Genomic DNA, 23066 nt, shown 5'->3' with positions numbered 1-23066 from the left:
TCACACCTCCCTATATCTCTGTATCACTGTACTCAGTCACACCTCCCTCTATCTCTGTATCACTGTACTCAGTTACACCTCCCTCTATCTCTGTATCACTGTACTCAGTTACACCTCCCTCTATCTCTGTATCACTGTACTCAGTTACACCTCCCTCTATCTCTGTATCACTGTGTTCAGTCACACCTCCCTCTATCTCTGTATCACTGTAGTCAGTTACACCTCCCTCTATCTCTGTATCACTGTACTCAGTTACACCTCCCTCTATCTCTGTATCACTGTACTCAGTCACACCTCCCTCTATCTCTGTATCACTGTACTCAGTCACACCTCCCTATATCTCTGTATCACTGTACTCAGTCACACCTGCCTCTATCTCTGTATCACTGTGCTCAGTTACACCTCCCTCTATCTCTGTATCACTGTACTCAGTCATATCTCCCTCTATCTCTGTATCACTGTACTCAGTTACACCTCCCTCTATCTCTGTATCACTGCACTCAGTTACACCTCCCTCTATCTCTGTATCACTGTACTCAGTTACACCTCCCTCTATCTCTGTATCACTGTACTCAGTTACACCTCCCTCTAACTCTGTATCACTGTGCTCAGTCACACCTCCCTCTATCTCTGTATCACTGTACTCAGTCACACCTCCCTCTTCCTCTGTATCACTGTACTCAGTTACACCTCCCTCTATCTCTGTATCACTGTACTCAGTTACACCTCTGTCTCTCTCTGTACCACTGTTCTCAGTCACACCTCTATCTCTCTCTGTATCACTGTTCTCAATTACTACTCTGTATCGTCCTCTGTTGGTGGGTCTCTGTGTAAATATAACCTGGAGGACTGTTGGAGCTCACAACTGGGATGCGTTTGAGCAGCTCTGTTTTTTCCTGCACTGGCCCACTGTGCTGAAAATTTTCTGTGTTTTCAATGTTCTTCTATGAGACAAAGAATCACAGTGAGAAATTCAATAAATGAAATTGGAAACCCATTAAAAAGAACTAGTGACATATTTGATTGTGCAAGGTTAAACAATGACAATTTATTGCAGGCAGTCTTAAAGCCTCCTGAACCTTTAATTACAGAGCATCGCACAATTTACCGTCTGTCATTCTAACTGTGTTTAGCGTCTGAAAATCGCATCTAATTTATACATTAGCAGGTGAAATAATTGCAAAGTACAATCTGCAGCCAAGCACCAATGGGTAATGATCAACAAAATTCACGTACAATGGCGGTGAAGGGGTTAAAGCATTGCGCACCTGCTCCAATCCCTGTGCTTTGATGTGTAAACACACGTATCCCATTTCTTATTGTACTCTCCAATCTTTGCCCTTCATCGGTCTGCTCCAGCCCCACCATCTTGGAATCTAGTTGCTGCATGTTTCTAGGACACAAAGACTTTTGATGATGTTGGGATGTCCCAAAGCACTTTACAGTCAGTGAAAGTACTCTTTTGGAGTGTGGACTGTAATGTAGGAAACGTGGCAGCCCATCTGCGCACAGCAAGATCCCGAAACAGCAACATGATAATGACCGGATTATCTGCTTGAGGGATCGATGCTGCCCAGGGCACTGGGGAGAATAGTGGCCACAGAGTCCTTTATGGGGACCTGAGAGGGCAGACGGGGCCCTGGTTCACCGGCTCATTCGAAAGCTGGAAGCTCTGACAGTGCAGCACTCCTTCAGTACTGTCCCTCTGACAGCCTGGAATTTGTTCGAAAATTCTTGGAGTGGAGCTTAAAGCCACAACCGTTTGAACCAGAGGTGGGAGTGGACACAGGGGAATGTCTCTGTAAAAAGTGTCAGAGGAAGAACAAGATTGCTTAGCTGGGCTAATTGCGAGGCAGGAACGTCATGCATGGATGGTCTACACAGGACACAGGGGTACGTGCAGTGCAATGCGATCTCATTGAGAGATTCCAATCAATTTAACCATGGAGCCCCAGAAATGAGCTGTCGTTTAGAGTTGAGTTAAATCACCCAATGCTGCGTAACTGATCCCCACAGGTGAATCATGGAATTTTACAGCACAGAAGGAGACCATTCGGCTCATTGTGCTTGTGACGAATCTTTGAAAGAGCTATCCAATTAGTCCCACTCCTCAATAGCTTTGCGAATGTTTCATTTGAAAGTATTTCTCCAATTACCCTTTAGAAAGCTGCTATTGAAAATGCTCCCACCGCCCTTTCAGGCAGCCCCTTCCCGATCATAAGCAAATTTGCAGTGTGAAGAAAAAGTATTCTCTGATGCTGAGAATCTACCACAGCTCAGAGCCCCAATTAAAACAGACAGGACATCATAGCAATTAATAGCAGGGCACGGAGGGCTCGAATAGCCGGACTGTTGTTCCTTGTTGTCATAGTATCAGTGGAGGTCGTAGTCTGTGCTGTGCTGACCTCTGAACTCCTGTTCCTAAGATTACACCCATTCCCCTTGCAGCAGTAGAAGTCTTGCTTTGGTTGGAGTCCGTAAAGGTTAAGTATATCTGGATTTTGGCAGAAACTCTTGGAAGCGCAGCCTTTAATAGTCCCATTCTGTTTCAAATTATCTGTAAAAAGTAATGTTGGTATTGCATTGCTGATACTTCAGTGTTACTTCAACGTTACTTCAGAGTTACGTTAGTGTTACGCTAGTGTTACATAGGTGTTAGGTTGGACTTACGTCAGAGTTACGTTAGTGTTACGCTAGTGTTACATAGGTGTTAGGTTGGACTTACGTCAGAGTTACGTTAGTGTTACGCTAGTGTTACATAGGTGTTAGGTTGGACTTATGTCAGAGTTACGTTAGTGTTACGCTAGTGTTACATAGGTGTTAAGTTGGACTTATGTCAGAGTTACGTTAGTGTTACGCTAGTGTTACATAGGTGTTAAGTTGGACTTATGTCAGAGTTACGTTGGAGTTACATTGGGAAATAACTAATTGAGTAAAATCGAAGACTTACTTGTGGTTGAGGAGTGAAGACACCATGTCTGTTCCCCAACACATTTCACTGTGTCCTTGGGATTTTCACACGCATTGTTCTGAACAGCTACACACCCATAACACTCGAGGCCAGAGAAGGTGGTGTTTGCTTCTTCTCACCAATAAACAAGAAGATACACATCAGATGCTTCTGCCCATTATCAGCTGGTCACATTTCAGACTCCCTGGGGTCAAAGTTCGCCTTGGACAGGTGTACAGAGTGGGGGCAGTATCACATTGACTACAAGGTATAGCTCCCGCCCTTCCCAAACTCCAGAAATTTAGTTCCATTGATCTCAGTTCAACTGACTATGAGTCGGGATGTTTAACAGCTCCTATCATACTGCCCCAAGACTTAACTATTCAGCCTAATTGGCCTGGGATTTTTATCGACTTTTTAGCCTCTCCCCAGGAGCTCACAAAGTTTCAGGTGGGCTGCACAGTGTATATATTGTGATATACAAGGTATCACAATTGTGTGGGACAGGCTAGATAGACCGGAGGCTCTTTTTCTGTCTGTCATTGCTTGTATGTGTTTCTACCCCTCCATGGCCTCACTCCTGTAACCTCCTCCGGCCCTACGACCCTCCAAGATCTCTGCCTTCCTACAATTCTGCCCTCTGGGTCCTTAATATTCCACAGCACCAAGGCGTTCAGAAAAGATAGGGAAGGAAAAAGGGCAGGTGATTAGGGAAGATGTTGTAGCATTGGAAAGGGAGGATGTTCTTGAGGGAGCAAAGACAGGATCCATGTGGATGGAGTTGAGGAGCAAAAAGGATCTGATCACCCTACTGGGGTTATTCTATTGGCCCCCAAATGGTGAGAGAGAGAGATTGAAAAGCAAGTCTGTAGGGAAATGCAAGGGATGCGCAAGAACAATAGCGTGGTGATACTGGGGGACTTTAATTATCCAAATATCGATTGGGATAATGTTAAAGGGAAAGAATTTCTGAAATGGTTGTTTTTCAGAGTGGAGGATGGCAGACAGTGGTGTTCCCCAAGGGTCAGTGCCAGGACCACTGATTTACTGAATTACTTGGATATTGGAATACAGGATAAAATGTCAAAATTTGCCAATGATACCAAACTTGGAAGTGTGGCAGACAGTGAGGATGATATCAATCGACTGTAACAGGACATAGATAGGCTAGCAGAATGGGCAGACAAGTGGCAGATGGAATTTAATACAGAGAGGTGTGAGGTGATGTATTTTGGCAGAAGGGATAGGGAGAGGCAAGATAGACTTAATGGCGGAGTGCTAAAGAGCGTATATGGACAGAGGGACCTGGGGCTTCATGTGCATCCATCTTTGAAGGTGGCCGAACACATCGAGAAAGTTGTTAAGTAAAGCATATGGAATCTTGGGCTTCATAAAAAGAGGCAGTGAGTGCAAAAGCAGGGAAGTTATGCTAAACCTTTATAAAGCTCTGGTTAGGCACCAACTGGAGTACTGCATCCAGTTCTGGTCACCACACTTTAGGAAGGATGTGAGGGTTCTTGAGAGGGTGCAGAGGAGATTTACCAGAATGGTTCCAGGGATGGGGGATTTTAGTTACAAGGTTAGGTTGGAGAAGCTGGGGTTGTTCTCCCCAAAGCAAAGAGATTGAGGGGAGATTTGATAGAGGTGTACAAGATTATGACACGTAGACAAAGAAAAGATGTTCCCATTAGTTGATGGTACAAGGACTATGGGATACAGATTGAGGGTTTTGGGCAAGAGATGCAGGGGGGATGTGAGGAAGAACATTTTTACACAGCAAGTGGTAATGACCTGGAACCCGCTGCCTACTGGGGTGGTGGAAGTGGAGACGATGAATGATTTCAGAAGGAAATTGGATGGGCACTTGAAGGGAATAAACTTCCAGGGCTACGGGGATAGAGCGGGGTGGGAGCGGGACTGACTGGATCGCTCTTCAGCAAGCTGGCATGGACCCGATTGGCCTTGGGCGGGAAGACCCACCTCCAAGAGCTGCCGGCCAATCAGCGGGCCGGTGGTTCTTAACGCTAGCAGCGCCACTGGGAGTGGTGGGCCACTGCTGGGACTGCACCCAGCCAACAGAAGCAAGAGGGACGGCGACGTTTCTACTTGACCAGAACGAGGTATCGATGCAGAAAGGAATCGAAGGATAGGGTGAGATGGAGAGGGGGTGGGAGGAGGCTCGTGTGGAGCAGAAACACCAGCACGGAGCAGATGGGCCGAATGGCCTGTTTCTGTGCTGGAAATACTTTGTAATAATTTGACATGGACATAATGTTCAACCTTCCCGTCTTTATGTTCGAACCTTACCTGCGATAGTTTGATTATTGCAGAGGTCAGATTGACAGCAGCTATCAGCCAGGTTCACTGAGAATGTGCCGCTTCTAAAGGACAATCGCCCAGTACAGTTCCCACACCCCCTAATGACCAACTCATTGGAATGTCCAGCTGTGAAAATACAAATACAACCAGGCACTTTATTCAGTTAAGGTCCCAACACAGTTCATGCCTGGTAATGTCGATGTTCCGCACAGACGAACCTCCCTCCCACCTGACTTCATTTAACCCCTGTGGGGGCACATTTCCAGTCCACAAAAAGTCACTTTGATGATTTTATCTGTCATGCTTTCTCAGTTGTTAAATATCACTGAGAGTGGACGTGCAATAAATTTCAGAACAGATCCCAATGACACTGCACTTACAGGTTGTTTCCATTGGTGACACTGTCGCTCACCTGTACCACTGATAGAATTGTACACCATACAGCATAGAATGAGGCCATTCAGCCCCTCCTACCTGTGCCAGCTCAATCTTTCATAGACGTTTACAGCACAGAAAGAGGCCATTCAGCCCCTCATGTCCGTGCCAGTCGACAAGTAGCCGTCCAGACTAATCCCACTTTACAGTTCCTGGCCAGCAGCCTTTACTGGTGCTCTTCCCCCGTTACCCCAAACCCCGTTTACTGGAGCCCCTCCCCCATTCACCTCATTTACTGGAGCCCCTCCACCAATCACCCCATTTACTGGAGACCCTCCCACAATCCCCCATTTACTGGAGACCCTCCCCAATCCCCCATTTACTGGAGACCCTCCCACAATCCCCCATTTACTGGAGACTGTCCCCCATTCACCCCATTTACTGGAGACCCTCCCACAATCCCCCATTTACTGGAGACCCTCCCCAATCCCCCATTTACTGGAGACCCTCCCACAATCCCCCATTTACTGGAGACCCTCCCCAATCCCCCATTTACTGGAGACTGTCCCCCAATCCCCCATTTACTGGAGACCTTCCCACAATCCCCCATTTACTGGAGACCCTCCCCAATCCCCCATTTACTGGAGACTGTCCCCCAATCCCCCATTTACTGGAGACCTTCCCTCAATCCCCCATTTACTGGAGACCCTCCCCAATCCCCCATTTACTGGAGACCCTCCCACAATCCCCCATTTACTGGAGACCCTCCCCAATCCCCCATTTACTGGAGACTGTCCCCCAATCCCCCATTTACTGGAGACCTTCCCTCAATCCCCCATTTACTGGAGACCCTCCCCAATCCCCCATTTACTGGAGACCCTCCCACAATCCCCCATTTACTGGAGACCCTCCCCAATCCCCCATTTACTGGAGACCCTCCCACAATCCCCCATTTACTGGAGACCCTCCCCAATCCCCCATTTACTGGAGACTGTCCCCCATTCACCCCATTTACTGGAGACCCTCCCACAATTCCCCATTTACTGGAGACCCTCCCCAATCCCCCATTTACTGGAGACCCTCCCACAATCCCCCATTTACTGGAGACCTTCCCTCAATCCCCCATTTACTGGAGACCCTCCCCAATCCCCCATTTACTGGAGACCTTCCCTCAATCCCCCATTTACTGGAGACCCTCCCCAATCCCCCATTTACTGGAGACCTTCCCTCAATCCCCCATTTACTGGAGACCCTCCCCAATCCCCCATTTACTGGAGACCTTCCCTCAATCCCCCATTTACTGGAGACCCTACCCAATCCCCCATTTACTGGAGACCCTCCCACAATCCCCCATTTACTGGAGACCCTCCCCAATCCCCCATTTACTGGAGACTGTCCCCCAATCCCCCATTTACTGGAGACCTTCCCTCAATCCCCCATTTACTGGAGACTGTCCCCCAGTCCCCCATTTACTGGAGACCTTCCCTCAAACCCCCATTTACTGGAGACCCTCCCCAATCCCCCATTTACTGGAGACTGTCCCCCAATCCCCCATTTACTGGAGACCTTCCCTCAATCCCCCATTTACTGGAGACCCTCCCCAATCCCCCATTTACTGGAGACTGTCCCCCAATCCCCCATTTACTGGAGACCTTCCCTCAATCCCCCATTTACTGGAGACCTTCCCTCAATCCCCCATTTACTGGAGACCCTCCCACAATCCCCCATTTACTGGAGACCCTCCTCAATCCCCCATTTACTGGAGACCTTCCCTCAATCCCCCATTTACTGGAGACCCTCCTCAATCCCCCATTTACTGGAGACTGTCCCCCAATCCCCCATTTACTGGAGACCTTCCCTCAATCCCCCATTTACTGGAGACCCTCGCCAATCCCCCATTTACTGGAGACCGTCCCCCAATCCTCCATTTTCTGGAGCCCTTCCCTCAATCCCCCATTTACTGGAGACCATCCACCAATCCCCCATTTACTGGAGCCCCTCCCCCAATCCCCCAATTATTGGAGACCCTCCCCCCAATCCCCCATTTACTGGAGACCGTTCCCCAATCCTCCATTTTGTGGAGCCCTTCCCTCAATTCTCCATTTATTGCAGACCCTCCCCAATCCCCCATTTACTGGAGACCCTCCCAATCCCCCATTTACTGGAGACCCTCCCCCAATCTCCCACTTACTAGAGCCCTTCCCCCAATCCCCCATTTACTGGAGACCCCGCCCCCAATACCATTTACTGGAGCCCTTCCCTCAATCCCCCATTTACTGCAGACCCTCCCCAATCCCCCATTTACTGGAGCCCCTCCCCCAATCTCCCATTTACTGGAGACCCTCCCCAATCCCCCATTTACTGGAGACCCTCCCACAATCCCCCATTTACTGGAGACCGTCCCCCAATCCTCCATTTACTGGAGCCCTTCCCTCAATCCCCCATTTACTGGAGACTGTCCCCCAATCCCCCATTTACTGGAGACCTTCCCTCAATCCCCCATTTACTGGAGACCCTACCCAATCCCCCATTTACTGGAGACCCTCCCCAATCTCCTATTTACTGGAGACCGTCCCCCAATCCTCCATTTACTGGAGCTCTTCCCTCAATCCCCCATTTACTGGAGACCCTCCCCAATCCCCCATTTACTGGAGACCGTCCCCCAATCCTCCATTTACTGGAGCCCTTCCCTCAATCCCCCATTTACTGGAGACCGTCCCCCAATCCCCCATTTACTGGAGACCGTCCCCCAATCCCCCATTTACTGGAGACCGTCCCCCAATCCTCCATTTACTGGAGACCTTCCCTCAATCCCCCATTTACTGGAGACCGTCCCCCAATCCCCCATTTACTGGAGCCCCTCCCCCAATCCCCCATTTACTGGAGCCCCTTCCCAAATGCCCCCATTTACTGGTCCATTTTGCGGTCATTTTGAAATTCCCATGGTTGTGTTAAATTCCTTCCATGGCCTCACCCACTCCCTCTCTCTGTAACCTCCTCTAGTCCTGGAACCCTCCGAGATCTCCATACTCCTCTAATCCTGGCCTCTTGAGTATCCCTCTGATTTTAATCACTCTACTATTGGTAGCCGTGTCTTCAGCTGCCTGGACCCTCAGCTCTGGAATTCTGTCTCTAAACCTCCCCACCTCTCTACCTCCTCCTTTCAGATTCTGCTTAATACGCTAAGCTTTTGGTGATCTGTCTTAATATCCCCTTATGTGAGCTGGTGCCAAACTTTGGGACATTTCACTATGTTAAAGTTGCTACATAAATACAATTTGTTGTTGGTACGTTATCAGATGCTTTATGCATGTGTATCTAATGCAGGATTGTCCAACATATGGCCCATGGGCCAGGATCTGACCTGCCAGAGGTTTTCATCTGGCCTGCAGATGTAAACTGTACTAGGGCATTCCTCATCCTCTCCAGGGGTCTGTGACTGGAGATGAGAAATTTTCCACTGGCTTCTTCTTGCAGACCAGCTATTTAAAAAAATCGCAAGTCAGTTTCACAGCTGACAGGGGCTGATATCGGGAGAAGCCGTTTCCCAACTTCAGACACATTCGGGGTTTTCCGCTAGATTTTTTACAAAAAAATCTGAACCCGCTGGAAAATCCCGAATCTGTCCAAAGTTTAGAAATGGCTTCCCGCTTTCTGCAACTGTCAGAAAGAGAGAGAAAGAGGGGGACAGAGAAAGAGAGGGGGGACAGAAAGAGAGGCGGGGGACAGAGACGGGGAGAGAGGGGGGGACACAGAGAGGAGGGGACACAGAGAGGAGGGGACACAGAGTGCGGGGATGACACAGAGAGGGGGGAGCACACAGAGGACGGAACACAGAGAGAGAGACAACAGACAGAAAGAGAGGAGGAGTGAGAGTGATCAAGATCACTCGTGACAGAATGACATCTAACTGGAATACTCACCATCGCAACAAGTGTGCAGGCAAATATTGAGCACTTGTGCAAGTAAAAAAATGCCAGGTATCTCACTAAATCAGTGTCCAACATAGTGAAGAGAAAGTCAATAAATTAATCTCATTTAAAGCTTCTTCACAAAAATGCCCATTTGTAGTTTTAGTTAATCATAAGATAAATTTTTAGCACCTTAATCTTTCTGAAATTGTTTCCCCAGACTCCTATGTCAGGAAAAAATTGTAATGTGCCCCCCAAACCCCAGGCGAAAAGCTCCAATGCCTGGGTTATTTACCATTGACTTCTTTGAGGTAGAATGACTTGCAGCTTGACGAGGTGCACTGTATTGTCAGGGGTTGGCAACTTCCAGGCGTCCCGCTACAAGAATGACATTGCAATCCTTAAGTAGAATGAAAATAGGATATTAGACTCAATGACTCAACACAGTCGAACTGACTACCCAATGTACCCCATGCCTGTAATTGGTACCTGGGAGGGTTGTCTCATTGTTGCACAGGCTCTCCTTGCAGCAATGGAAGTCAGAAGATGTCTGTACTCCAAAGTTGTTGACTTGGGGGGATCGACAATTGCTCTCGGATGCACAGCCTTTTCTGACAATGTATTTCCCAGCTGTTGGTAACAGAAGCGTACAGGTTACTCCCAGCCTGTCTGATGTGTAAAATTATATCGCCTGTCCCTGAAATCAAATCACAGCTCAAATTGGAACTTCTATCTATTCAAAACACAAGACAAATTTCAAAGACTCGGATCCGGAGTTCAGATCAGCTTGATGCATACAAGACAAGAGTCGCCTTTCCCTGCTGCTCCCAAACGTACTCAGAATCTACAGCCCAGCAACAGGCCATTCGGCCCCTCAGCTCAATGCTGTCGTTTATGCTCCGCAAGAGACTCCTCCCATGTTACTTCATCGAAGCCTATCAGCATGTCCTCCCTTCCTTCCTTTTGTGCAGACCGATTTCCGACCTGAAATGAATTTGGTCATGTTTCAACTCCTCCATCCTGTACACCCCGCCATATCTCTAGAACCTCCTCCAGCCCCTACAACCCTCCCTGTCTCTGTAACCTCCTCCAGCCCCAACAACCCTCCCTATCTCTGTAACCTCCTCCAGACCCGACACCCCTCCCTATCTCTGTAACCTCCTCCAGCCCCTACAACCCTCCCTATCTCTGTAACCTCCTCCAGACCCGACACCCCTCCCTATCTCTGTAACCTCCTCCAGCCTCAACAACCCTCCCTATCTCTGTAACCTCCTCCAGCCCCTACACCCCTCCCTATCTCTGTAACCTCCTCCAGCCCCTACACCCCTCCCTATCTCTGTAACCTCCTCCAGCCCCTACACCCCTCACTATATCTGTAACCTCCTCCAGACCCGACACCCCTCCCTATCTCTGTAACCTCCTCCAGCCCCTACACCCCACCCTATCTCTGTAACCTCCTCCAGACCCTACACCCCACCCTATCTCTGTAACCTCCTCCAGCCCCTACACCCCTCACTATCTCTGTAACCTCCTCCAGCCCCTACACCCCTCATTATCTCTGTAACCTCCTCCAGCCCCTACACCCCTCACTATCTCTGTAACCTCCTCCAGCCCCTACACCCCTCCCTATCTCTGTAACCTCCTCCAGCCCCGACACCCCTCATTATCTCTGTAACCTCCTCCAGACCCTACAACCCACCCTATCTTTGTAACCTCATCCCGCCCCGACAACATGCCTTATCTCTGCAACCTCCTCCAGACCCTGGAACCCTCCCTATCCCTGTAACCTCCTACAGCCCCTTCACCCGTCCCTATCTCTGTAACTCCTCCAGCACCTACACCCCTCCCTATCTCTGTAACCTCCTCCAGCCCCTACACCCCTCCCTAGTTCTGTAACCTTCTCCACACCCTACAACCCTCGTTATCTCTGTAACCTCCTCCAGCCCTGCACCCCTCCCTATCTCTGTAGCCTCCTCCAGCCCTGACAACCCTCCCTATCTCTGTAATCTCCTGCAGCCCCTACACCCCTCCCTATCTCTGTAACCTCCTCCAGACCCTTCACCCCTCCCTATCTCTGTCACCTCCTCCAGCCCCTGCACCCCTCCCTATCCCTGTAACCTCATCAGCCCCAACAACTCTCCCTATTTCTGTAATGTCCTCAAGCCCCTACACCCCTCCCTATTTCTGTAACCTCCTCCAGACCCTAGAACCCTCCCTATCTCTGTAACCTCCTCCAGCCCTGCACCCCTCCCTATCTCTGTAACCTCCTCCAGCCCCGACATCCCTCCCAATCTCTGTAACCTTCTCCACACCCTCAACCCTCCCTATCTCTGTCACCTCCTCCAGCCCTGCACCCCTCCCTATCTCTGTAACCTCCTCCAGCCCCTGCAACCCTCCCTATCTCTGTAACCTTCTCCACACCCTACAACCCTCCCTTATCTCTGTAACCTCCTCCAAACCCTACAACCCTCCCTATCTCTGTAACCTCCTCCAAACCCTACAATCGTCCCTAGCTCTGTAACCTCCTCCAGCCCCTGCAACCCTCCCTATCTCTGTAACCCCCCTCCAGCCCCTACAACCCTCCGAGATCTCTGCGCTCCTCCAATTCCGGCCTCTTGCCCATCCCCCGATTCCCATCGCTCCACCATTGGCGGCCGTGCCTTCAGCTGCCTGGGGCGCTAAGCTCTGGATTTCCCTCCCTAAACCTCTCCGCCTCTCTCTCTCCTCCTTCAGGACGCTCCATAAAAACCGACCTCTTTGACTGATTCGCTTCGGTTGAAGTCAAGGGGTCAAAATTCCCATGACAGCTCTTTGTTAAGAATCTTAGAGTGATTTCTGGATTCCTGGTTCACGCCATCCTCACAAATAAACCTGAGATATCATTTCATAACTAACGCCACAATTTGATTTACATTCATCTCCCTGTTTTCACCAAGCGAGGAGCCTCCCCTAACAACCAAGAGACATTTTCACTCTTAATGTTACATCCTAGCTCATAAACTTACTATCGAATTGTGGAACAGATACATGGATGCAACGATTTTGAATCCCGACACATTTCAGAACACTTGTACTGCTGGAGCAGGTTGCAGCAGAATCATTATTGCACCCAAAGCATTCCAGGCCATTCAGTGTTGTGTCCTCATTCACTGAAATATAAGCACAGAATATTAAGGATCCCTAAAGCATTGACTTGGACATTGACCGGGTTTCTAAATGTCATTAAGAAGCAATCAATCAGTCAGAAGCAACAGAAAGAGGCCATTCAGCCCATTGTGTCTGTGTCAGCCTTTTTCCCCCAGCCCAGCAAATTGGCCCCTTTTTGCAAATGTACTGCATCCGACGGTGCTGATCGGGTTAACGTGTTTATAACCTTACCTTGATGTCTCAGATCATTACACAGGTCAGAACGACAGCAATTGAATCCTAGAAACTGTGCAAAAGAACCAACATTGAAGGAAGAGGGTTCAGAACAATTTCCACAGTCTTTGACAAACAGGCTAGAATTTCTTGCACCTGAAAACAGACAGAATTTGGTCAGTTTCAACCCAATATACAAACCACTCCATCTATCATCCATCCATCCGTCTGTATCTATCTATCTATCTATCTATCCATCCATCCGTCTGTATCTCTACCTCTGCTGGTACAGAACTTGAGTATTGCTGAAACCTGAGACATTTTGCCGAAGCTTTTCGTCTTGCACTCATCAGGACAGTTTTCAAGAATGCCAATGTAATACCATTGCGCTTGTTTCAGCTGAACAAAATAAGTGCCAGCCATTCGCTCGTTCATTCCTCAGGGCAATGCCTTGACCAATCAGAGTCAAGCTGCCTGGTTTAAATTGCAAACAAAGCTTGGCAGTTAACTGTCAGTCACCATAAACTGGTGCATTGCCCATAGCAACGCCTCGACCAATCTGAGTCCATTTGTCAACCAATCAGCTCTCTCTTCTCATGCAGTGTAAAGTTGTTGTTTTCCCTTGCATTGGTACTCTTGCTAATTGTCCTGATGAATGCAAGACGGAAAGCTTTGACAAAATTTCTGTTTTCATCAATACCCAAGGCTCTCTCTCTCTAACCATCTATCTACCTGTCTATCTCTCTATCTGTGTACCAGTCTATCTCTCTATCTGTGTACCTGTCCATCTCTCTATCTGTGTACCTGTCTATTTCTCTATCTATCTACCTGTCTATCTCTCTATCTGTGTACCTGTCTATTTCTCTATCTGTGTACCTGTCTATCTCTCTATCTATCTACCTGTCTATCTCTCTATCTGTGTACCTGTCTATCTCTCGATCTATGTACCTGTCTATCTCTCTATCTGTGTACCTGTCTATCTCTCTATCTATCTACCTGTCTATCTCTCTATCTTTCCACTATCATCCCCTTGCTGTGTTACAAGGAGTTAATGTTATTTGGAGAAGTTCTCACCATTTGTCTGTGTGATGAAGACAGTTCTACAGTTCAGGTTCAGAGCTGGATTGCAAACCACTTCCTGCTGGGTACAGTTTCCTGTTGGACTCACACAACTGAAACATTTCAGAGCTGAGGCTGTAACAGAGGAAACAAGGAGAAATAATCAGCTCCTGTTGCAGCCGCCTTGAACAGACCGAGTGTGTGTGTCTGGGAATCGGGCACTTCGGGAGAGCCCAGGATGTCCCAGACGAAGACGTTTCAAATGACGATAGCATAGGTTTGAAGTGCAGCCTAAAGGCTGCTACCCAACCCAAACCCGACGGGAACTGACGGGTCCCGATGACATGTGTCGGATTCGGGTCGGGTCGCACTTCCGAGTACGGCATTCAGGCTCGGGTCGGGTCGGGTCGGGTCGGGTCAGGCCAGGCCGAGTTGAACACGCTCTATCACTACCTCTGGTAAGTGGCTCCAATGTTAACGCAATTTTTGGACTGGAAAGATGGTTTTGTTACAGTTATTTTCAGCTCGAGCAGATCAGCAACAAAGTGAAAAACGGACGGTCGGGTCGGGTGCGGGAAAAAATGAAAGGACTCGAGCCGGGTCGGATGTGGTTCTGTCGGACTCGGGTCGGGTTTCGTTTGCAGACCCGAGCTGGCCTTTAGCCTGGATTATATGCTCAAATCTCTGGAGTAGAACTTTAAAACCACAACCTTCTGACTAAAAGACAATAGATCTACTCACTGAGTCACAGCTGACACCTGTCACAGTATCAACATCCTGTGGGTTACCATTGACCAGAAACTGAACTGGAGTAGCCATATAAATACAGTGGCTACAAGAGCAGGTCAGAGGCTGGGAATCCTGAGGCGAGTAACTCACCTCCTGACTCCCCAAAGCCTGTCCATCATCTACAAGGCACAAGTCAGGAGTGTGATGGAATACTCTCCACTTGCCTGGATGGGTACAGCTCCAACAACACTCAAGAAGCTCGACACCATCCAGGACAAAGCAGCCCGCTTGATTGGCACCCCATCCACAAACATTCACTCCCTCCACCACCGACACACAGTGGCAGCAGTGTGTACCATCTACAAGATGCACTGCAGCAACTCACCAAGGCTCCTTAGACAGCACCTTCCAAACCCGCGACCTCTACCACCTAGAAGGACAAGGGCAGCAAATGCATGGGAACACCACCACCTGCAAGTTCCCCTCCAAGTCACACACCATCCTGACTTGGAACTATATCGCCGTTCCTTCACTGTCGCTGGGTCAAAATCCTGGAACTCCCTTCCTAACATCACTGTGGGTGCACCTACCCCACACGGACTGCAGTGGTTCAAGAAGGCAGCTCACCACCACCTTCTCAAGAGTGGGGATAATGGGTAAGTACTCCGATTGGCAGGATGTGACTAGTGGTGCCCCGCAGGGATCTGTGTTGGGGCCTCAATTATTCACATTATTCATTAATGACTTGGATGATAGCATAGTAAGTCATATATCCAAATTTGCTGATGATACAAAGTTAGGCGGCATTGTAGACAGTCTAGATGATAGCATAAAATTGCAAGGAGATATTGACAGACTAGGTGAGTGGGCAAAACTGTGACTGATGGATTTCAATGTGGGCAAGTGTGAGATTATCCATTTTGGACCAAAAAGGATAGAGCAGGGTACTTTCTAAATGGGAAGAGGTTAAGTACAGTGGATGTCCAAAGAGACTTGGGGGTTCAGGTGCATAGATCTTTAAAATGCCACGAGCAAGTGTAGAAAATAATCAAAAAGGCTAATGGAATGCTAGCCTTTATATCTAGAGGATTGGTGTATAAAGACACAGAGGTTATGCTGCAGCTGTACAAAACCCTGGTTAGACCCCACTTGGAGTACTGTGAGCAGTTCTGGGCACCACACCTTAGGAAGGATATATTGGCCTTGGAGGGAGTGCAACGTAGGTTTACAAGAATGATACCTGGACTACAGGGGTTAAGTTACGAGGAGAGATTACACAAATTAGGCCTGCTTTCACTAGAATTTAGAAGATATTAAGGGATTTGGGCCAAAGGCAGGTACATGGAGTTAGGCCACGGATCAGCCATGATCTCATTGAATGGCGGGACAGGCTCGAGGGGCTGAATGGCCTACTCCTATTCCTATCTTCCTATGTTCCTGTGTTCCTAATTAGGGATGAGCAATAGATGCTGGCCCAGCCAGTGACACCCACATCCCAAAAAGGAGTTAATAAAGAACCCGCATATCAGTGGCAAATGAGCATTAGTTCAACACACCACATATGGGAATGGGATACTATTTATATATATATATATATATATATGTGTGTGTGGGTGGGTGGGTGTGAGATGCAACTACCTAATAATTGTATTGAAATAATCAGTCTGAAAGTGATTAATAAATGACCCATTTCATAAAAAGTCTCAACTTCAGTCACCAGAACATATATGATGAAAATGACTTCACATTTCCTTGATCTTTGAATGATCTCCTGCAGGCCAGAGACACAAACCTCTTCTCCTCAGCGCTCCACAGTCAGTGTCCGAGTGGGATGAGGAAGGCTACACCCAGAAACCGATCTCCTATTTCCTTGTCTGCTTGCCAAGGTGGTTTCCCTTCCATTGCAATGAAACTCAATTGACATTGGACTGTCCCACCTCACTCCCCCAGAGCCTGGGCTGGCTATTGGACATGATCATCAGACTCTTGCTGTCTTGAGATGATGCGGGGGTGGGGGAGGGGACCATTGCGATTAAACTCCCGTTAGGCCTTCCCTCACAAAACATTGCTTAAAGTTAAAGCCAAAAGATAAATCCCCCTGGTAAGGATGAATCTATTTTTATTTGGAATTTGTTGTCCAACCTGTTGCAGAAAGACAGGATTGGCTCAGTTTCAAGTCCATATTTCTCATCTGTGATGGATCTCAACCAACTCAGTGACTCCACCTTATTATTTCTGGAAAGTCCCTCGATAAAGTGTTGCATTTAAATCTCGTTTGGGATTTTACAAGTGCTCATGAAACACGTAGGATTGCAAAAGATGAGGTTGCAAGGAAAACCCAGCCCTGAGATCACCTGAGATCCACCTTGTTCTAGGATCGGCAGTATTTAAGCACAGGCTGAATAAAATCATTGAGTAATACATTTCTGAAGAAGACCATTACACCCATCGTGGCTGTGTCATGCTTTTGGTCGGGCTGTCTAATTCATGCCACTCTTCTGCCCTTTCCACACGCGCCTGTGAATTTTTTACCCTTTGAAGTATTGGTCCAGGAAGGATCTGACGGGGAGGTCCCTTCTCACCACCAGACAAGTTATGTCTTGGTGCTTGTTTGAAAGTTCTGGTGATGAGGCATTCCGCCAATTGAGTTTGATGGTCTGCTCGGGGGAACCATCCGACCGGACCCACCATCTCCTTTTCCCGTCGGGCCTTGAGGACATTCCGTGCAGACCACTGCCTGATGGACTGGTGGTCAAAGGTGTTTTTCTGCACAAACTTTTCCAGGTGGCTGCAGTTGGGGAAGAGACCACTGTTCACCTCCTTCTGGAATGTGTCTTTGTAAAGCAGTTGTGGAAAGAGATGCAGTGGTTTTTGTCGAGGTTCATCCCAAGCAGCTCCATAATGCAAGACTCAGTGCTCTACGGGCTGTTCTCGGGGATGCACACTGAGATAAACATCAACTGCTCAGTGATGCTCAGTTTGGGTTCCGCCAGGGCCACTCAGCTCCTGACCTCGTTACAGCCTTGGTTCAAACATGGACAAAAGAGCTGAACTCCAGAGCTGAAAACCAGCCCAGTGTGTGTAGAGTGAGAGAGACAGAGAGGAAGGGTTACTGAGGGAGATGAGGAGGGTTACTGAGTGGGATGAGTTGGGTTATTGAGGGGGATGGGAGGGTTACTGAGGAGGGTTACTGAGGGGGATGAGGAGGGTTACTGAGGGGGATGAGGAGGGTTACTGAGTGGGATGAGGAAGGTAACTGAGGGGGATGAGGAGGGTTACTGAGTGGGATGAGGAAGGTAACTGAGGGGGATGAATTGGCTTACTGAGGGTATGAGGTAAATGTGAGGTAATGCATTTTGGAAGGTCTAATGCAGGTGGGAAGTATACAGTAAATGGCAGAACCCTTAGGAGTATTGACAGGCAGAGAGATCTGGGCGTACAAGTCCACAGGTCACTGAAAGTGGCAACGCAGGTGGATAAGGTGGTCAAGAAGGCATACGGCATGCTTGCCTTCATCGGTCAGGGCATAGAGTATAAAAACTGGCAAGTCATGCTGCAGCTGTACAGAACTTTAGTTAGGCCACACTTAAAATATTGCGTGTAATTCTGATCGCCACACTACCAGAAGGACGTGGAGGCTTTGGAGAGGGTACAGAAGAGGTTTACCAGGATGTTGCCTGGTCTGGAGGGCATTAGCTATGAGGAGAGGTTGGATAAACTTGGATTGTTTTCATTGGAACGACGGAGGTGGAGGGGTGACATGATAGAGATTTACAAAGTTATGAGCGGCACGGACAGAGTGGATAGTCAGAAGCTTTTTCCCAGGGTGGAAGAGTCAGTTACTAGGGGACATAGGTTTAAGGTGAGAGGGGCAAAGTTTAGAGGGGATGTACGAGGCAAGTTCTTTACACAGAGGGTGGTGAGTGCCTGGAACTTGCTGCCGGGGGAGGTGGTGGAAGCAGGTCCCATAGAGACATTTAAGAGGCATCTTGACAAATACATGATTAGGATGGGAATAGAGGGATATGGACCCCGGATGTGCAGAAGGTTTTAGTTTAGGCAGCATCAAGTTCGGCGCAGGCTTGGAGGGCCGAATGGCCTGTTCCTGTGCTGTACTGTTCTTTGTTCTTTGAGGAGGGTTCCTGAGGGGGATGAGGAGGGTTACTGAGGGGAATGAGGGGGGATACTGAGGGGGATGCGGAGGGTTTCTGAGGGGGATAGGTTGGGTTACCGAGGGGGCTGAGTTGGGTTACTGAGGGGGATGAGGAGGGTTACTGAGGGAGATGAGGTGGGTTACTGAGGGTATGAGGAAGGTCACTGTGGAGTGTTTGGACCGAGGCAGGAGGAATGCGCTGTTAATTCAGTCCCGATTCTCCACAGATCACAACATTTTCTTTAAAATTTCCTACTTGTGGAAGCAATCACAGACATTATTTACCACAGAACAGAACACAGTAACCAGATTCCTTTACTGAACAAGACAATTAACAGTTTCTTAACCAGATCACTCAATCCCCAATGGGAGATATCTCTCACTCTGTAATAATACACAGGAACACTCAATCCCCAATGGGAGATATCACTCACTCTGTAATAATACACAGGAACACTCATTCCCCAATGGGAGATATCACTCACTCTGTAATAATACACAGGAACACTCAATCCCCAATAGGAGATGTCACTCACTCTATAACAATACACAGGAACACTCAATCCCCAATGGGAGATATCACTCACTCTGTAATAATACACAGGAACACTCAATCCCCAATGGGAGATATCTCTCACTCTGTAATAATACACAGGAACACTCAATCCCCAATGGGAGATATCACTCACTCTGTAATAATACACAGGAACACTCAATCCCCAATGGGAGATATCACTCACTCTGTAATAATACACAGGAACACTCAATTCCCAATGGGAAATATCACTCACTCTGTAATAATTCACAGGAACACTCAATCCTCAATGGGAGATATCACTCACACTGGAATAATACACAGGATCACTCAATCCCCAATGGGAGATATCACTCACTCTGTAATAATACACAGGAACACTCAATCCCCAATGGGAGATATCACTCACTCTGTAATAATAGACAGGAACACTCAATCCCCAGTGGGAGATATCACTCACTCTGTAATAATACACAGGAACACTCAATCCCCAATGGGAGATATCACTCACTCTGTAATAATACACAGGAACACTCAATCCCCAATGGGAGATATCACTCACTCTGTAATAATACACAGGAACACTCAATCCCCAATGGGAGATATCACTCACTCTGTAATAATACACAGGATCACTCAATTCCCAATGGGAGATATCACTCACTCTGTAATAATACACAGGAACACTCAATCCCCAATGGGAGATATCACTCACTCTGTAATAATACACAGGAACACTCAATCCCCAGTGGGAGATATCACTCACTCTGTAATAATACACAGGATCACTCAATCCCCAATGGGAGATATCACTCACTCTGTAATAATACACAGGATCACTCAATTCCCAATGGGAGATATCACTCACTCTGTAATAATACACAGGAACACTCAATCCCCAATGGGAGATATCACTCACTCTGTAATAATACACAGGATCACTCAATTCCCAATGGGAGATATCACTCACTCTGTAATAATACACAGGATCACTCAATCCCCAATGGGAGATATCACTCACTCTGTAATAATACACAGGAACACTCAATCCCCAATGGGAGATATCACTCACTCTGTAATAATACACAGGAACACTCAATCCCCAATGGGAGATATCACTCACTCTGTAATAATACACAGGATCACTCAATCCCCAATGGGAGATATCACTCACTCTGTAATAATACACAGGAACACTCAATCCCCAATGGGAGATATCACTCACTCTGTAATAATACACAGGATCGCTCAATTCCCAATGGGAGATATCACTCACTCTGTAATAATACACAGGAACACTCAATCCCCAATGGGAGATATCACTCACTCTGTAATAATACACAGGAACACTCAATCCTCAATGGGAGATATCACTCACTCTGTAATAATACACAGGAACACTCAATCCTCAATGGGAGATATCTCTCACTCTGTAATAATACACAGGAACACTCAATCCCCAATGGAGATATCACTCACTCTGTAATAATACACAGGATCACTCAATCCTCAATGGGAGATATCACTCACTCTGTAATAATACACAGGAACACTCAATCCCCAATGGGAGATATCACTAACTCTGTAATAATACACAGGAACACGCAATCCTCAATGGGTGATATCACTCACTCTGTAATAATGCACAGGAACACTCAATCCCCGATGGGAGATATCACTCACTCTGTAATAATACACAGGAACACTCATCCCCGATGGGAGATATCACTCACTCTGTAATAATACACAGGAACACTCAATCCCCAATGGGAGATATCACTCACTCTGTAATAATACACAGGAACACTCAATCCCCGATGGAGATATCACTCACTCTGTAATAATACACAGGAACACTCAATCCCCAATGGGAGATATCACTCACTCTGTAATAATACACAGGAACACTCAATCCCAATGGGAGATATCACTCACTCTGTAATAATACACAGGAACACTCAATTCCCAATGGGAGATATCACTCACTCTGTAATAATACACAGGAACACTCAATCCCAATGGGAGATATCACTCACTCTGTAATAATACACAGGAACACTCAATCCCCAATGGGAGATATCACTCACTCTGTAATAATACACAGGAACACTCAATCCCCAATCGGAGATATCACTCACTCTGTAATAATACACAGGAACACTCAATCCTCAATCGGAGATATCACTCACTCTGTAATAATACACAGGAACACTCAATCCCAATGGGAGATATCACTCACTCTGTAATAATACACAGGATCACTCAATCCTCAATGGGAGATATCACTCACTCTGTAATAATACACAGGAACACTCAATCCTCAATGGGAGATATCACTCACTCTGTAATAATACACAGGAACACTCAATCCCCAATGGGAGATATCACTCACTCTGTAATAATACACAGGAACACTCAATCCTCAATGGGAGATATCACTCTTTGATAAAACACAGGAACACTCAATCCCCAATGGGAGATATCACTCACTCTGTAATAATACACAGGAACACTCAATCCCAATGGGAGATATCACTCACTCTTTGATAAAACACAGGATCACTCAATCCCCAATGGGAGATATCACTCACTCTGTAATAATACACAGGAACACTCAATCCCCAATGGGAGATATCACTCACTCTGTAATAATACACAGGAACACTCAATCCCCAATGGGAGATATCACTCACTCTTTGATAAAACACAGGAACACTCAATCCCCAATGGGAGATATCACTCACTCTGTAATAATACACAGGAACACTCCATCCCCAATGGGAGATATCACTCACTCTTTGATAAAACACAGGAACACTCAATCCCCAATGGGAGATATCACTCACTCTGTAATAATACACAGGAACACTCAATCCCCAATGGGAGATATCACTCACTCTGTAATAATACACAGGAACACTCAATCCTCAATGGGAGATATCACTCTTTGATAAAACACAGGAACACTCAATCCCCAATGGGAGATATCACTCTTTGATAAAACACAGGAACACCACAACGTTGGGCAAATTGTAACCCCAAATATTCTGAAGTGAAGCAACATTCTCTTTGTTTGTCTCAGATACAACTCTTACCCCGAAGGAAGGGATCTATCTCTTTGCAATGTGTCTGATATCAGAATAATTGATCGCACATTGTGAAGAAATTAATAGTGAAGCTGGGGTGGGATGCACAGCACACGGAGCCAGACTAAAAACTCTACCTTCCGTGACCAAAGCGATGAGTAGCACTGCTCCAAGTAACACCTTCATTTTCCTCTGCTTCTCCTTCCAGCTCTAGTCTTCGAGACTTGGTGCAACTGCTGAGAATAAAGGAATGTTATTAAATTTATAGGGCTGGTGACGTTGCCAGGAAAGAGAGAGAAAAAAATGCACTTGGAACAAAAGCCAAACCACAGGTGGTTTCCACCCTTTGATTGGCAAAGCACCACCTTCAGAGATGCTGTTTTGGCAAAGATTCACGGTAATTTTCCAAACCATGGCACGACTGGTGGTGGAAACTGGAGGTAGGGGAGAAGGTTCAAGGCTTGAAGAAACCTGATGAATGGAACCGCCCATGACCCCTCTCTCCTCGCAAGCTAACTGACCCATTTCCAGTCTCCCGTTTCTTTCTAAAGTCCTTGCCGGGGTCTGGTATGTCACCACTTGGGGATCA

The 23066-nt window shown here is 47.3% G+C and overlaps 1 protein-coding gene across 2 annotated transcripts; it reads right to left on the bottom strand.

Moving 5' to 3' along the window:
- Window positions 1-1085: 1085 nt before the first annotated feature.
- Window positions 1086-22697, bottom strand: LOC137352932 (urokinase plasminogen activator surface receptor-like). Of its 2 annotated transcripts, none has more exons than XM_068018787.1 (9): window positions 22615-22697; window positions 13990-14109; window positions 12934-13071; window positions 12561-12704; window positions 10045-10185; window positions 9851-9955; window positions 5258-5395; window positions 2951-3085; window positions 1086-2557 (listed from the first exon to the last, which is right to left on the bottom strand). In XM_068018787.1, exons 1-9 carry the CDS (start codon window positions 22661-22663, stop codon window positions 2289-2291), a joined length of 1239 nt encoding a protein of 412 aa, XP_067874888.1. In that variant the 5' UTR covers window positions 22664-22697; the 3' UTR covers window positions 1086-2288. The 2 variants fall into 2 exon arrangements, with proteins under 2 accessions (XP_067874888.1, XP_067874889.1); XM_068018788.1 differs by having other exon boundaries at window positions 2951-3082.
- Window positions 22698-23066: the final 369 nt, after the last annotated feature.

This window comes from Heterodontus francisci, chromosome 39, assembly GCF_036365525.1.
Source record: "Heterodontus francisci isolate sHetFra1 chromosome 39, sHetFra1.hap1, whole genome shotgun sequence".
Classification (NCBI taxonomy): Eukaryota; Metazoa; Chordata; class Chondrichthyes; order Heterodontiformes; family Heterodontidae; genus Heterodontus; species Heterodontus francisci.
The sequence above is the reverse complement of the archived record's forward strand: the minus strand, read 5'-3'. Positions and strand labels throughout refer to the sequence as shown.

Coding starts and splice junctions, on each gene's coding strand:
- LOC137352932 (XM_068018787.1), bottom strand. CDS start 22,663: ATGAAGGTGTTACTTGGAGCAGTGCTACTCATCGCTTTGGTCACGGAA. Junction 10,186..12,560: donor ATCTGTTCCACAATTCGATA/GTAAGTTTATGA, acceptor TGTTACCAACAG/CTGGGAAATACATTGTCAGA. Junction 5,396..9,850: donor CTACCTCAAAGAAGTCAATG/GTAAATAACCCA, acceptor GTATTTTCACAG/CTGGACATTCCAATGAGTTG.